At 56.5% G+C, this 14,921-nt stretch overlaps 2 protein-coding genes across 2 annotated transcripts; both read left to right on the top strand.

Moving 5' to 3' along the window:
• The first annotated feature begins 254 nt into the window (after nucleotides 1–254).
• MYPOP (Myb related transcription factor, partner of profilin) lies at nucleotides 255–8,364 on the top strand. Its single transcript, XM_059877081.1, has 3 exons — nucleotides 255–305; nucleotides 1,064–1,614; nucleotides 7,047–8,364. The coding sequence occupies exons 2-3, from the start codon at nucleotides 1,116–1,118 to the stop codon at nucleotides 7,754–7,756; spliced, it is 1,209 nt and encodes a 402-aa protein (XP_059733064.1). The 5' UTR covers nucleotides 255–305; nucleotides 1,064–1,115; the 3' UTR covers nucleotides 7,757–8,364.
• Nucleotides 8,365–8,453: 89 nt separating this feature from the next.
• Nucleotides 8,454–13,578, top strand: IRF2BP1 (interferon regulatory factor 2 binding protein 1). The gene has a single exon (XM_024979168.2). The coding sequence runs from the start codon at nucleotides 11,378–11,380 to the stop codon at nucleotides 13,130–13,132; it is 1,755 nt and encodes a 584-aa protein (XP_024834936.1). The 5' UTR covers nucleotides 8,454–11,377; the 3' UTR covers nucleotides 13,133–13,578.
• Nucleotides 13,579–14,921: the final 1,343 nt, after the last annotated feature.

Raw genomic sequence — 14,921 nt, 5'->3', positions numbered from 1 at the left:
GCGTGCGCTCTGGTGGTATCAGGGAGCTAGGGAAAGGAGCGCCGCGCTAACCTTGCGCCTGCGCAACTGCAGCCCGCTGACGGAGGCCGGTGGAGGGCAATTCTGCGCTTGCGCTAGGGCGGGGGGAGAGAAACCCAACTAAGGGCGTTGGGGGACCGACCGGCGCTAGGTGCGCCTGCGCCTTGGCTCGCGGGGCCGCCGGGGGCGGGGCCCAGAAGGGGAGGGAGAGAGCCGGCAGGGGGAGGGAAGAGGCCGCAGAAGCCCGAGCCTTGACCGACGGGCAGGCGGGGGCTGCGGCGGCGCCGGTGAGTGATCCGCGGCTCGACTCGGTCCCCACCCTCCGTGACCCTCACTCTTCCTGGAGTCTCCCCTAGCCCCCGTTGCCCCGCGAGCCAATCCCGCACCCCCATAACCCTCAGGGCTCCCCTTGATTCGTGGCAATCCCCAGAGCCCCCACAATCCCCGCAGACCCTAATCCCTAAGAGTTTATATTCCCGGCTCCTCCACTGTTTTAGGAGCCCCCAACTCACCATTATTTCTGGACTGCCCTTCTAAGGACCACTTCTATTACTGGTCTTGCAGACGTCCGATTGCCCCCGAACCCCCAGAGCGCTCCACTGATCCAGTTCTCCCCCTTCTTGCTGCATCTCCTTTTGAGGATCTTCTAATCCCCATCACTCTCGTGTTTCATCGACCTCCGAGACACTCCCATTCTCCTTGCATTTCCCACTCTTCTATGTACCCAGTTCTCCTCTAACTGCCGCAGACACCCCCTCTTCTTCCGCTCTTCCTCATTTCCCTCCACTCCTCCAGACCCTCCCCCCATTTTCATCAACTCCCTGGCCTGGCACTTTGCGCCGCGCCTGGCACGAGACGAGCGCTCAGTCGGTGTCATCTATTCTTAGGCACTCTGACGGCCCCCCGCGGCCCGTCTCCTCCGTCTGCCCTCCGCCCCCAACCCTGTCCCCAGGGACCCGGGAGCCGGTGTCGGGGCGGCAGGGGTGGGGCGGGAGGCGCGGGGCCGCTGAACCCCTTGCCAGCCCCATGCGCCCTGTGCCCGCAGCGCCGGCGCCCCCCATGCGCCAGGCGGCCGGACGGCGGCGTCGGGGGGCGCCATGGCCTCGGCGGCGGCGGGCGAAGCGGAAGAGACCACCCGGCTGCGCAAGCCGCGCTTCTCGTTCGAAGAGAACCAGATCCTGATCCGCGAGGTGCGCGCCCACTACCCGCAGCTCTACGGCGCTCAGAGCCGTCGGGTGAGCGTGGCCGAGCGGCGGCGAGTGTGGGACGGCATCGCCGCCAAGATCAACGGCATCACCAGCTGGAAGCGCACGGGCCAGGAGGTGCAGAAGCGCTGGAACGACTTCAAGCGCCGCACCAAAGAGAAGCTGGCCCGCGTGCCGCACTCCACGCAGGGCGCCGGGCCTGCCGCCGAGGACGCTTTCTCCGCTGAGGAGGAGACCATTTTTGCCATCCTGGGACCGGGTGTGGCGGGATCAGGAGCTAGTGCGGGGGCCGAACAGCCCCCCGCGGCTGCCTCCTCACAGCCGCCAGCCCCGAGTGCCTGCGCCCAACGCTATGTGCTGTCTGAGGATCGCAGGGAGGATCGACGCGCGGGTGAGTTCCTTCAGCATCACCTTAGCAAAAGCAACCAAATTCTACTTTGTGTCTGGCGCTGTTCCGAGCCCTTTCTATGGCGCTTCAGATCCTCACTACAACCATGTAAAGGGCATGCTGCTATAATCCCCATTTTACACCTGTAGAGACTGAGGTTCAGAAAGGTGTAGCGACTGTCAGAGACAAGAATGGAACCCAGACCTAGGAGATCTGGCTCCAGAAATCCACAGCTGGGATCATCAGCTCGCCCACGATTTTCACTATAATTGTAGTGTAGGGAGTGACTCCGGAGGCAGACAGTTTGGGCTCCACTTACTACTTCGCCACTCAGCCGTGTCATTTGGGATAAGTTACTGCTCATCAGTTTCTGCATCTGTGAAATGGGAATAAAAGATTGTCCCCACCTCACAGGGCTGCTGGGCAAATTAAATGGGCTAATATGTGTAAATTGCTTAGCACATTGCCTCCTTGTTAGTTCCTGATACAATTACCAACACTGTTAAGTAGGAACTGTTTTACCATTTTGTAAATCAAAAACTCAGGGAGGTTTGCTAATTTTCCCAAGGTCATGCCCAGAGTAGAGGAACCCAGGAGAGTGGAGTACAAAACTTCCCATGCAGCCTTGACTCTGGATAATTATTTCTTCTACAGCTATTCCCCAGGCAACTGCCCCCAAGGGTTGGGGACAGAGGTGTGACTGAGACATCCTCGGGTCTGCCCTTCTGGACTCACAGTTCAGTGGGGGAGACAGATCCATGCATAGACCGTGATGACTCAGAGCAGGCAGGGCTGGGTGGTGGGAGTTCTAATGGGGGCACCTGATCCAGCCTGGGCAGTCAGGGAGGGCTTCCCGGAGTAGGAGGCATCAGACTTGCGATACAGAGTGAGAATGAAGAAGAGCTGGAAAAGTGTTCCAGAAGAAGGAAGAGCATGTACAATAGTTTGGAGGCAAGAGAGTTTGGCCACTTTAGGAAACAGAGATGTTGCCTTCTGAGAGGAGAGGAAGGAAGAAAGAACATATTTTTGAGATGAGGCCAGAGAAGTCAGCAAAGGTCAAACCATGCAGTTCTTTTAAGCTGAAATAAGGAGTTCAGTTTTATCTTAAGTACTGTGGGGAGCCACTGAAGGGTTTAGAGAAAGAGGGGACGTGTGATCCAACAAGGCATCTCAGGATCATGTATTATAATTTCAAGAGGTGCATTCACTCACCCAAGATCAGACAGCAAGTAAGCAGTAAGAACTTGAATACAGGTTGTGTCCAACTCAAGTTAAGTCCGTGAACTTAACTTATGCACTGGACTAGACGGCCTGATATAATATATACCGTGTGTGTGTGTGTATATATATATATATATACACACACACATGTTGTTTATGCATATTGTTTTTTTTTTCTTTGTTGCTAATTCAAGTCCAACTCTTTGGCAACTCCATGGACTATAGCCTGCCAGGCTCCTCTGTCCATGAGATTTCCCAGGCAAGAACACTGGAGTGGGTTGCCATTTCCTTCTCCAGGGAATCTTCCTGACCCAGGGATCAAACCCATGGCTCCTGCATTGCAGGCAGATTCTTTACTGCTGAGCCACCTGGGAAGCCCACAACAACAACACACAAAATGACAATTAATATTGACTGAGAGTTAATGAGTGTGCAGGAACTGGATCACACATGGTTTGTACATAAAGGTCAGGACTTTGGATTTTATCTTGACGGCATCTGGGAGGCAGACAGTGTCTTAAGCAGGAGAAAGACACCATCACTTGGGACCCTCGTCCTCAGTATGAAGCAAACGTCAGTGTTTCTATGAAATGGCCCCATTGAACCAGCACAAAGATGGCAAACTTATTACGTCAAAAGCTGTGCAACCCCTCCATTCATTCATTCATTCAACAGGCACCATGGTAGGTGCTGCGAACACTAGGGAGAAAAAGACAATTTTCCTTTCCATATGAAACTGACATTCTAGCTATAGTAGACAAACCACAGACAAGTAACCCTCAAAGCAAACCCTCAGATTACACGAAGAAGTGGTAAAAGAGGCAAAACAAAGCATGTTAGGAGGATAGTGAGTAATGGGAGGGGGGTGGCTGCTGTAGACAGGAGTCAGGAAGGGCTTCTCTGGAGGTGAAATTTGAGCAGAGACCTGAATAGAGACTGGACCAAGTGGCTATCTGGAGGAAGAGTACTCCAGCTGGAGGGAACAGCAGGTGCAAAGGCCCTGAGGCAGGTATGTGCCTAAAGTATCCTTGATTAGAATCTCACACAGAGATTACCCACTGTGTGAAACTCTGAAAAGAGGAACTGCTCTGACTAAAGGACAGGAGCAGGGCCTGGGGCAGCCTGAGGAATCTTTTCTGACACTGGAAGGTCAGATAAGGATCGTTTATCTTGTGACCTAATATTTGAATGGAAGAGCAGTAACAGTAACAACATTGAGACCTTAACTGTGCCAGGCACTGGCCTACGCCATGTACCCATGGTGATTCACTTAACATCTGTAACCACCCTTGGGGAGATGTTCTGTTATAGGATTACTTGGTCCTGTGTTCACAGGCATCCATTTACAGGTGGGGAAACTGAGGCCCAAAGGTTGCAAATAACTCTGATTTTTAACTCTCCTAGTGGTCCTCCCATAACCCCTGTGAGCGTGAAGGCTGGGCCCCTTTCTGTTATTTTTGTGCTTGTGCTCAGTCACTTCAGTCGTGTCTGACTCTGTGTGACCCTATGGACTGTAACCTGCCAGGCTCCTCTGTCCATGGGCTTCTCCAGCCAAGAATAGTGAGTGGGTTGCCATGCCCTCCTCCAGGGGATCTTTCTAGACTAGAAAAGTCTAGGAAGCTCTTCCTTTACTAGACTAAAAAAGTCATATATTATTTCCAAGTGGCTGCAATTCCCATGTGCTTTATGAAGAAGACTTGCCATCATGGATCCCGTAGCGCCGGCCCAAGGAATGGTTAAAAGCATAGGCTCTGAAACCTACCTAGGTTCAAAGCCCTCTTTTCCCAGCTCTGTGACACCTCTCTGGGCCTCAAGTCAGCTCATCTGTAAAATGGGCTAATAATGATAGCACCTACCCCAGTGATTGGCTGGAAGGACTCAGTGAAATAACATAAGAGGAGAACTTAGCCACTTTACTCAGGGCTGGCCAGGAAGATGTCCAACCACCTTTAGCTCTGGTTATTGGTGCTCTGCCAGCCTCTCCCACCTGTCCAGGCTGCCTGACCTAAGAGGATGGAGGGGGTGGTGATCCTGGTGGAGGGAACAGTATGTACACTGGGGTTGAGGCAAAGAAGAGGAATAGAAAGGGGCAAAAGCTGAGACCTTATAGCCCTAGAGCAAGTCTTGGACTGTCCCCCTTGGGTGCTGGGAGCTGTGGGAGGGTTGCTACCAGGACTTGGGGCCTGGTGCCCAGTCAGTGCTGACTCCTAGGAAGCCCCGGTACTTTTCTCATTAAAGACAAAATTTTGTGCTGGACATTGTTCTAGGCGCTGGGTAAACAGCAGTGAACAAAACAAAGCCCTGCCTGATGGAGCTGACATAAGGAGGAGGAGACAGACCACAAACACAGAGCGATCCCATGCCAGGTGGAGATAAGTGCTATAAAACAAATCAGGGAGGGTTAGGAGAGAGAAAAGGACAGAGCTGCTTCAGACAGAGGGTTGTGATGTTCTTCCCAAGAAGACCAAGTTTGAGCAGAAGCCTAAGGAGGTGAGGGAGGGAGCCTGGCAGGTGACTGGGGAAAGATCTTTTCCAGGCTGACTGAGAAGCAAGTGCAAAGGCCCTGGGGCAGGAGTGGGTCTACAGTGTATAAGGATCTGGGACTTAGCTGGCGGTCCAGCAGTTGGGACTCCACACTTCCACTGCAGGGAGCACGGGTTTGATCCCTAGTTGGGATACTAAGATCCCACATGCCACCCAGTGTGGCCAAAATTTAAACAAACAAACAAAAAGTGTATGAGGACCTACACGGAGGTCAATGTGGCTGGAACCAAATGAACGAGAGAGAGAAGGAGTGAGACGTGAGGTTAGGGAGGCAACGGAGGCAGATTGTGGGGACCTAAGAACTTTGCTTTTACTGTGAAAAATAGCCACAGGAGGGTTTTGAGCAGACAAAAGACAGATCTCACTTGTACCTTTATTGAGGGAGAATTTTCAGACCATAAACCCACTGATTTAATAAGTGTACAATTCAGGGGCTTTTAGTATATTCACAGACTTGCACAACCATCCCTACAGTCCATTTTAGAAACTTTCATCACTCCAAAAAGGAACCCTATACCTCTTAGCCATCAACCCCGCTATGTCCCTCCATCTCTGCCCAGCCCTGGGCAACCACTAATCCACTTTCTGTGTCTATAAGATTGTCCATTTTGGACATTCCATGTCAATGAATGATAATGAGGTCCTTTGTGAGTAGCTACTTTCCTGTAGCATAACTGTCCTGTATTTTAGTTGGACCCTTGAGGGCTTCTGGTAGAGAAACAGACTCTTCAGGGGTGGAGGTGGGGCTGGGAGCCCAGTGAATAGTCCCAGGTCAGGAGATGATGGCAGTTGGACCAGGATGGGCATCATGGAGCTAGACAGATGTTGAACAAATGGTTATTTGTACACGAGTGGTGTCTTGGGAAAGAGAAAGAGTGACCTTTTGACTTCGTCCCAAGCAGCTAGAAGGATGGAGCTGCCATCATCTGAGATGGGGGTGGCTGAGGGAGGAGCAGGTATAGGGGAGAACCAGGAGCTCAGATCCGGCAAGTGAGTTGGAGACATTATTGGATGAGATTATTGGAGGGGATATGCGAGTACACAGCTGGAGAGAGAGGTTCGGGAAATCTGGGAGCCTGTGCATGCAGACTCTTATGTCCACGAGCGTGAATGACATCCCAGGTGGGAAGAGGTGGAGGAAGCCCCGCAGGCTTGCAGCTGACCTGGCACAGGCCAGAGTTAAGACTGCCATCCTGCCATCCTGGTTGGAGAGACCCCCTATTCCTCCAGAAGTCCCCCTCTCCTGCTCCAGCCACCTCTCCTTTCTTCCAGGCCCTCCTACCCACTCCCTTCTCCCCAGGATCCAGGGATGTGGCCAGAGATGGTTCTGTCTGGATAGCTCAGAGCCTTCTAGAATGTTGGTTCTTACTCTGAATGACCCAGGGGGGAGAAACACTGTATTTAACAATAACCTGGTGGCCGATGCCAGCCTTAATGGAAACTGAGTCTTGGAGGTCTCCTGTTGAGTCATTAAGGCTGGTATCGGCCACCAGGTTATTGTTAAATATATTGTTTCTCCCCCCTGGGTCATGGGGCTTCTGCTCCAAGGCATGATCCAACTTAGGTTTTCAAAAGCTGACTTTGGGGCCAGGCTGGGTGGGAGGTGGAAAGGGGAAATCATGACAGCGTTACAGGTCCCGCCCATCTTACCTACATCTCTCTCTCCACAGACACACCAGCCCACAGCAAAGGGGGCTCCAGCAGCCCAGAGCCTTGGGCCAGAGCCTCCTGCAATCCCCAGGAAGGGGGCTGCCAGCCACCCAAGGAGCGTGAGTCCTCGCCCCCTCCAGCCCTGCAGACCGTCCAGTTGCCCCGCCTGGCCTTGTCTCCACCGCCCCCAGCCCCTCCACCACCGCCGCCACCACCCCCACCCCCCCAGCCACCGCAGCAAGCCCAAGTGGCACTCTCGCCCCCCAGCCCCCCACCCCCTCCGCTGCCTCCGCCCTCGGCCCCAGACCCCTCCCTGGACTTCCTGCGGGCTCAGCAGGAGACTGCCAATGCCATCCGGGAGCTGGCGGGCACCCTGCGCCAGGGACTGGCCAAACTGAGCGAGGCCCTCAGTGCCCTGCTGCCCCTTCTGCCAGGAACCCCCGCTGACCCACTGCCCCCACCTCTGCCCCCGCCCCCGCCCCCACCCCCCAGGCCCATCTTGCCCCCACCCTCCCCTAAGGTGGAGGTCACCCCAGAGCCGGTGTCTGTGGTGACGGCCGTGGTGGATGGGGCGGTGGTGGCAGCCAGGGGGGTGATCATTGCCCCGAGGAGCGAGGAGGGGGCCCCCCGGCCGCCCCCTGCCCCTCTCCCACCCCATGACTCCCCCCCACACAAAAGGAGGAAAAGTTTCCCTACACGGAAGAGGCGGGGGCGATGGAAATCTCCCTGAAATCTGCCATGGGGTTTGAGCTTGTCTACGCACCTTTTGCCTGCACCTCCTCCCCAACCTTAGCCCTGTGGAGGAGGGCAATGCACCTTCCCTTCCCAGCTGCACCCCGGCTCCCTGCTGCAGGGGCACGAGCACCCCACCCCTGTACTAGTTAGTGCCTGATTCTATGGCAGGGAGGCCTCCTGGATGGGCCCCCCAGCCCTTTCTCCAGTACAGCGCTGTCTGCCTGGCTGCTTCCCCCAACCCCGACTTCTAAGCCATGGATTTTATGTTATTTATTATATAACATAATAATATGGTGGGTTGCGGAGGGAAACCTGCACTACCCCACACCCCCGCCCCCCGCCCCTAACAACTCCTGGCCTTGACTTGAAGAGAACTGACCCACCTCCCCAACCCAGACTTTGGAGGGGGTGGGGGCTGCAAGACAAATCAGGATGAAGAGGAGACTGCAGTTTATACCCTAGGGAGGAGGGGGTGGAGTTCTCACTGGGGAGATGGAGGTTGAGCCTTCTGCCTCCCACTGCAGGTCTCTGACCTCCAGAGCTTAACCCGCTCTGTTCTCCGCAGTGGTGACTAGATATCAATAAACTTATTTTTTAATACAATTACTTGGGGCTCTGCCTGAGACAGGCCTGGAATTGCACCACCTATACAAGCAGCAGCATACCAGCCCCATCTTTCTGTGGGCAGGTGACACCCCCTTGAAGCTGGAGGCTGGTAGTTTTCTGGACTTTTTTTTTTTTTCCTTAAAGTCATCAAGTCCTGTGTTGAAATCTTACCCTATTTTTTCATCCTTCAGACACCCCCTGCTAAATGTGACCTCTAGGAGGACATCTTGGATTCCTTTTTCTGGGCTAGGATGGGTCTGCTGCTTAGATTTTCCCTCAGCATCCTGTGGTCCCTAAATGAACACATACCTTTATCTATTTAAAGCCTGCTTCCCCTATAGTTTAATGAAGTCGAGGAGCTGGTTCTCTTTTCTACTCCCAGACTGGCTGCAGAACCTGGTAGCTAAGTAGGTAATAGCCATCACCCTGGACTCAGACCTGGTTCAAGCCCTGCTGCTGCCCAGCCAGCTGTGTAACTACAGGCCTTTATTGTCCTCATCTGTAATGTGGGCATAAAGATTTAGCTGTCTTTACCGGCTACAACTACATCCTATTCATCCTTCAGGTCACAGCTCAAATATTACCCCCTCAAGGAAAGCCTTTCCTGACACCTCCTTTCTTCCCCCAGCAGTTATAAAAGAAAGGGAGTTAAATAATCATTTGAGTACATTTAAATTGAATGTCTGCCTCCAGGTGAGCCTTGTCAGGGCAAGGCCTGAGCTATCTGACTCAGTGTCCTCAGCATTGCCCATCACAGGTTGTCTTTGAAGTAACAAGAAGCTTAAAAACAACTTATGCCAGGCTCCATGTTCAGCATTAATATGAATGTGCATTTTAACCTGAAGGTACCCAATGAAAAGTAGGAGTCTCCATTTTCTCCTGAGAAGGTTTAGAGGCTTGCCCTAAATTTGTCAGGGCCCAATGCAGTTCACCGGTCTGGCTGGAACTCTTGAATCCTACTCTCTTTAATATTTAGTAAAGAATAACCCAAATATGATTTTACATGATACATAGATGGCCTTTTTAATGGCTCTATATGCATGTAGTTTTATTTTGTAAAAATGAACCTAGTACTTAAAACCTGTAATTATGCACATACTGCTTAGGATAAGGCAGAAGTAAATAGCCTTTTTTCATAGGAGTTTACTTCAAGAAAAATGTTAATGATAACAGTGGTAAACAAAATTGTGCAGCTGAGACTGAAGTTTGGGTAACAGAAACAGACCTGCTGTGGCTGCAACGGGATGAAGGGGAGGGGAAGCAGGCACTCCCTGATTAGTTTGAAAACTGCTAATGAATGCAACCCTGGCAAGTCATTAAGATACTTGGAGCACAACAGAGACCCGGTGGCTTCCCTGATGGCTCAGTGGTAAAGAAATCTGCCTGCCAATGAAGGAGATGTAGGTTCGATGCCTGTCTGGGTCAGGAAGGTTCCCTAGAGAAGGAAATGGCAACCCACTCCAGTCTTCGTGCCTACTTCGAGTAGCCTGGCGGCCTACAATCCATGAGGTAGCCAAAGAATCAAACAAGGCTTAGCGACTGAACAACAACAGACCCAGGCCTAGAGAAAAGAGGCTGATGTAGGTTAGAATCTGGAAACCTGTCTCTCCTCCACACGCCCCTTCTCCAAGCATGCCCTGCAGCGTTCCTTCGCCGGGAAGCACGAGGGTCCCAAAAGCCTGCTTTTGCCTATCAGGTAGTAAGCACTCAAGGTTGGAAAAACGAGGTCTGGTTCTCGCGCTCCCCAGAAACTATGCCCCACATCCAACTCTTGCTATCTGGCCTCATTTTCTCCTTCCAAATTAGTGAGCCGTAGAGGTCGAGAGCTCCTCTCAACCCGGCGCTCAGAAACCCCAGAAATTGAGGTGGGGGGGTGGGTTGTGGACAGACAGCGGGAATCGTGAAGGCCTCGATCAACCTCTCAGGCGGCGGAAGTGCGTCGGTTTGTCCACCCCGCGGAGCATTTCGGGAATTGTAGTGAAGTTCGGCGGGGTGCGCAGAAACTGACAGTGTAACCCTTTGGAGACCAGAGCGCGCCGGCGGAACTGGAACAGTTAGGGGCGTTCGACCACTCCCTTTGGCAGATAAAGCAACTGACGCGGAGACCTTCAGTCCTCTCCTCTCCGGCTTTCGCTTGTCCCAGTTAAGAGTCTGATATCCAAGATACGGGCAAGACGAAGTGCCAAGTGGACAGCCCTACCCAACACTTGAGTCGCCAGCTTTCTGTCCCCCCCTACCCTGACCTTCCAGTTAAGGCCCCTCCGCCCCCGTCCCAAGAGCTACTGCCTTCAGTAACTGGTAGCCGGCCCACCTTTTGAAGGGCGGGGAACTGAATCTCAGAGAAGGCAAGACTTGCCTGAAGTTGCACAGCAAGTCGGAGTAAGAAACCGGATGCCTGTCCACTTCCCGAAATTTCTGAATCCCCAGTGGCTCTCACTACTCGTATCACATCCCCGCCCCCAACCTTTGTCTCCAGCTGCTTGGAGCGACCAAACTCCCTGCCCCGCGGCGAGGAGTAATCACGGTTGCGCCACGGAGAGGTGGCGAGCCCCAACCCTCCTGCAGCCTGCGGTCCCCTTTAAGAACAGGCCCCGGCGGGACTACGTTTCCCAGAAGGCTTTGCCGGTGCGTTATGTAACTTTCCCTGCGAAGCGGCCTCTGGGGCAGAAAGAGGCGGCGGCGGCGGCGGCGGGAGAGGCGGGAGCCCGAGGCGGCGGCGCCCGCGGCCCATCGCGGGGCCCGAGCTGTGCGCCGCGGCCCGGAGCCTGGACCCGGCGGGGGCGCCGACGTGCCTCTGCCAGTCTTTTCGAGGAGGCGGGAGTGAGGAAAAAGGCTTAGGGCCCAGGGGGCGGGGAAGGGGGGCCGGGCCTGGATCCGCGGGGAGGCCGAGCGAAAGGCCTGGCCGTGGCTCGCGCGGTCCCGGGGACGCGAATCAAACGGCGGCGGCGCGGATCGAACGGCGGCGGCGGCGGGTGGAAGGCGAGAGCCCGAACGGGCGCGTGCGGGGGCTATGGCGTCCGTGCAGGCGTCCCGCCGCCAGTGGTGCTACCTGTGCGACCTGCCCAAGATGCCGTGGGCCATGGTGTGGGACTTCAGTGAAGCCGTGTGCCGCGGATGCGTGAACTTCGAGGGTGCGGATCGCATCGAGCTGCTCATTGATGCCGCCCGCCAGCTCAAGCGCAGCCACGTGCTCCCCGAGGGCCGTTCGCCTGGGCCCCCGGCCCTCAAGCACCCGGCCACTAAGGACCTGGCTGCCGCCGCCGCACAGGGCCCTCAGTTGCCGCCTCCACAGGCCCAGCCCCAGCCGTCGGGGACAGGCGGCGCTGTCTCCGGCCAGGACCGCTATGACAGGGCCACATCGTCGGGCCGCCTCCCCCTGCCCTCGCCCGCCCTGGAGTACACCCTGGGGTCCCGCCTGGCCAATGGGCTGGGCCGTGAAGAGGCTGTGGCGGAGGGGGCGCGAAGGGCCCTGCTTGGCTCCATGCCCGGCTTGGTGCCCCCCGGGCTGCTAGCAGCTGCAGTGTCTGGCCTGGGAAGCCGAGGCCTGACGCTGGCACCCGGCTTGAGTCCTGCCCGTCCAGCTTTCGGCTCCGATTTCGAGAAGGAGAAGCAACAGAGGAATGCGGACTGTCTTGCAGAACTGAACGAGGCCATGAGGGGCCGGGCAGAGGAATGGCACGGGCGCCCCAAAGCCGTCCGGGAACAACTGCTGGCGCTGTCCGCCTGCGCCCCTTTCAATGTCCGTTTCAAGAAGGATCATGGGCTGGTGGGACGTGTGTTCGCCTTCGATGCTACTGCCCGCCCGCCAGGATACGAGTTCGAGCTGAAGCTCTTCACCGAATACCCCTGTGGTTCTGGCAACGTGTACGCGGGAGTCCTGGCCGTCGCTCGCCAGATGTTTCATGATGCTCTGCGCGAGCCGGGCAAGGCGCTGGCCTCATCAGGCTTCAAGTACCTCGAATATGAACGCCGGCACGGCTCTGGGGAATGGCGCCAGCTGGGGGAGCTGCTAACGGATGGGGTCCGCAGCTTCCGCGAGCCAGCTCCCGCGGAGGCCCTGCCCCAGCAGTATCCAGAGCCGGCCCCTGCAGCCCTCTGCGGCCCTCCCCCACGAGCCCCATCCCGGAATCTGGCTCCCACTCCACGCCGTCGCAAGGCCTCCCCTGAGCCTGAGGGCGAGGCAGCTGGGAAGATGACCACAGAGGAGCAGCAGCAGCGGCACTGGGTGGCACCCGGTGGCCCATTCTCCGCTGATACCCCTGGTGTGCCCTCCCCCATTGCTGCCCTGAAGAACGTGGCCGAGGCCCTGGGCCACTCCCCCAAGGACCCTGCCGGGAGTGGGGGCCCTGTGCGCGCCGGGGGTGCCAGCCCCGCCGCCTCCTCCACGGCCCCGCCTCCAGCCCAGCATCGTCTAGTGGCCCGCAACGGTGAGGCAGAAGTGAGCCCCACAGCAGGGGCGGAAGCTGTTAGCGGGGGTGGTAGTGGCGCCGGGGCGACCCCTGGGGCCCCCCTGTGCTGCACTCTCTGCCGGGAACGTCTGGAAGACACCCACTTCGTCCAGTGCCCCTCAGTGCCCGGACATAAGTTTTGTTTTCCCTGCTCCCGCGAATTCATCAAGGCTCAGGGCCCTGCTGGAGAGGTTTACTGCCCCAGCGGAGACAAGTGCCCGCTAGTGGGCTCCTCTGTCCCCTGGGCCTTCATGCAGGGAGAGATCGCCACCATCCTTGCTGGAGACATCAAGGTTAAGAAAGAACGGGACCCCTAGGCCACCACTGCCACCAGTCTACTGCCCATCCACCCCCGCCCCCCTCCACCCCTTGCCACCCACCGCTGCTGCGGATAAATTATTCCCTCCCCTACCCAGGCCTGTGCCTCCCTCACCTGTGTACATACCCACTTCCTTATCCCAGATGGGTCCCCTGGGGTAGATGCATTGAGGGTGGGGGGAGAAAGCTTCTGTCCGAGGGGGTGTTTGGGGTCCCCTGACCCCTCTGGTTTCCCTCTCCCCTCCTTGGCTTGGCTTTGCTGCTGCTTGTAGTTGAGGGAGAGGTGGGCCCCTCCTCCTTGAGAAGGGGCCTCCTGAAATCTCGCTCTTTATAAATGAAGCAAAAGCATTTTATTGCCCCCCCCCCCCCCCATCTTACCCCCTTTTCCTCCTTCAATAAACCGAAAGATGGGTTTTTTCCTTCTTGGTCCCTTAGTTGTGTGCGATGCTGCGCCCCCTTTGGGACTAAACTGAACCTGCAAGGGAGAGGACGTCGCGTTGTAGCCTCCAGGTGGCGCCCTTCACTCAGGTGGGCTCACCGGCTGTTTTCACAAAGGCTGGCCGAGCCTTCTAGTCATCAGCCCGTTTTCCAGATGCCAGAACTAAGGCTTACGCGGGGAGCGGGGCGGGGGAAGGGGATGGCTCTTGCATGGTAGCCACAGCCAAGCTCGGGAATTAGGTTTCCCGTCTGGCCCATCCCCGGAAGGTAGAGGACACAGTGCCCCCGAGGCGGGGTGGAAAGAGGCTTCCCAGAAGGGACCGACCAGCTGTGAGTTCTTGCTGGGTAGGGAGAAAATTAGGCCAGATTGCTAGGGGGAACTGCGCGAGGACATTTACCTCCTGAAGTGCACTAAACAGGGTCCCTGGGAAGACGGTGACTGCTGCTCGCCTGCTGGTGCCCTGAACTGCGCGCCCATCTCAGATCAGCCTCAAGGGCGGCCTCCCTGAGACACCGTGACTGGCCGGGTGGAAGGCACTCCCCCCGCGGTCACCTCTGATGTGTGCGGCCTTGTCCCGCACCTGTCCCGGCCGGCTGATTATTAACCAGGACTTCCTGCTCGCTGGCGTCAGGGGGCGGGGCCTGAGCGAGCTGCGGCAAAGCAGGGGTTAAGGGGAGGGGGCGGCCCCAAGAGCCCAGCCCCCACCCCAGCGGCCTTCCCCACCCCACCCCCCGCCCCTCGCGCGACCCTGACGTGGAGATTCCGGGAAGGGGGAAAGCGGGGTGCAAAGGCCAGCAGGTGGCCAGAGAGATGGGGAGTGACTGTCAGACGGCTGTGCGGCCCTAGGTTGCCCCAGGTGTCAGGAACCCAGCTGTTGTATCACCCAACTCTGGAAGGCCTTAACGTCCAGACCCATGTTGGTTACCCAGGTGTCCCACCCGCAAGTCCCAGCTCCCAAATATTAGGGACCCTAGGGCCTGGTCCTCCGTAGCTGGAGCACCCTCAGTTCTTGGTCTGGGGGGTCCCCTCCCTCCCCCCAGCCACCAGGTCTCAGGTGTTCTGTCACCCCTGGCACTGCCAGCCTGGGCTCTGGGCAGGGCTGGGAAAACCACCCCTGATTAAATACACCAAGGCGATAAGTGTGGGGCAAGGGAGACGCTGGATGGAGCTCCAAGCCTGAGCACTCCTCCTGGGCAATCTTGTGGCCTCCCCTGACCCAGCTCTGCAGACCCAAGTATTGAGTAGCTCCCCCTGCCCCCATCCTGAGTTAAGAGGACTTCAGACGCCAGGGCACTATGCCCCAGGAGGCTAAAGACCTGTGGAGGACACCTGGTCCTTTAAGAACAGCT

The sequence above is a fragment of the Bos taurus genome, chromosome 18 (genome assembly GCF_002263795.3).
Source record: "Bos taurus isolate L1 Dominette 01449 registration number 42190680 breed Hereford chromosome 18, ARS-UCD2.0, whole genome shotgun sequence".
In the NCBI taxonomy this organism is placed as follows: Eukaryota; Metazoa; Chordata; class Mammalia; order Artiodactyla; family Bovidae; genus Bos; species Bos taurus.
Note: the sequence above shows the minus strand (reverse complement) of the source record. Positions and strands in the feature narration are given on the sequence as shown.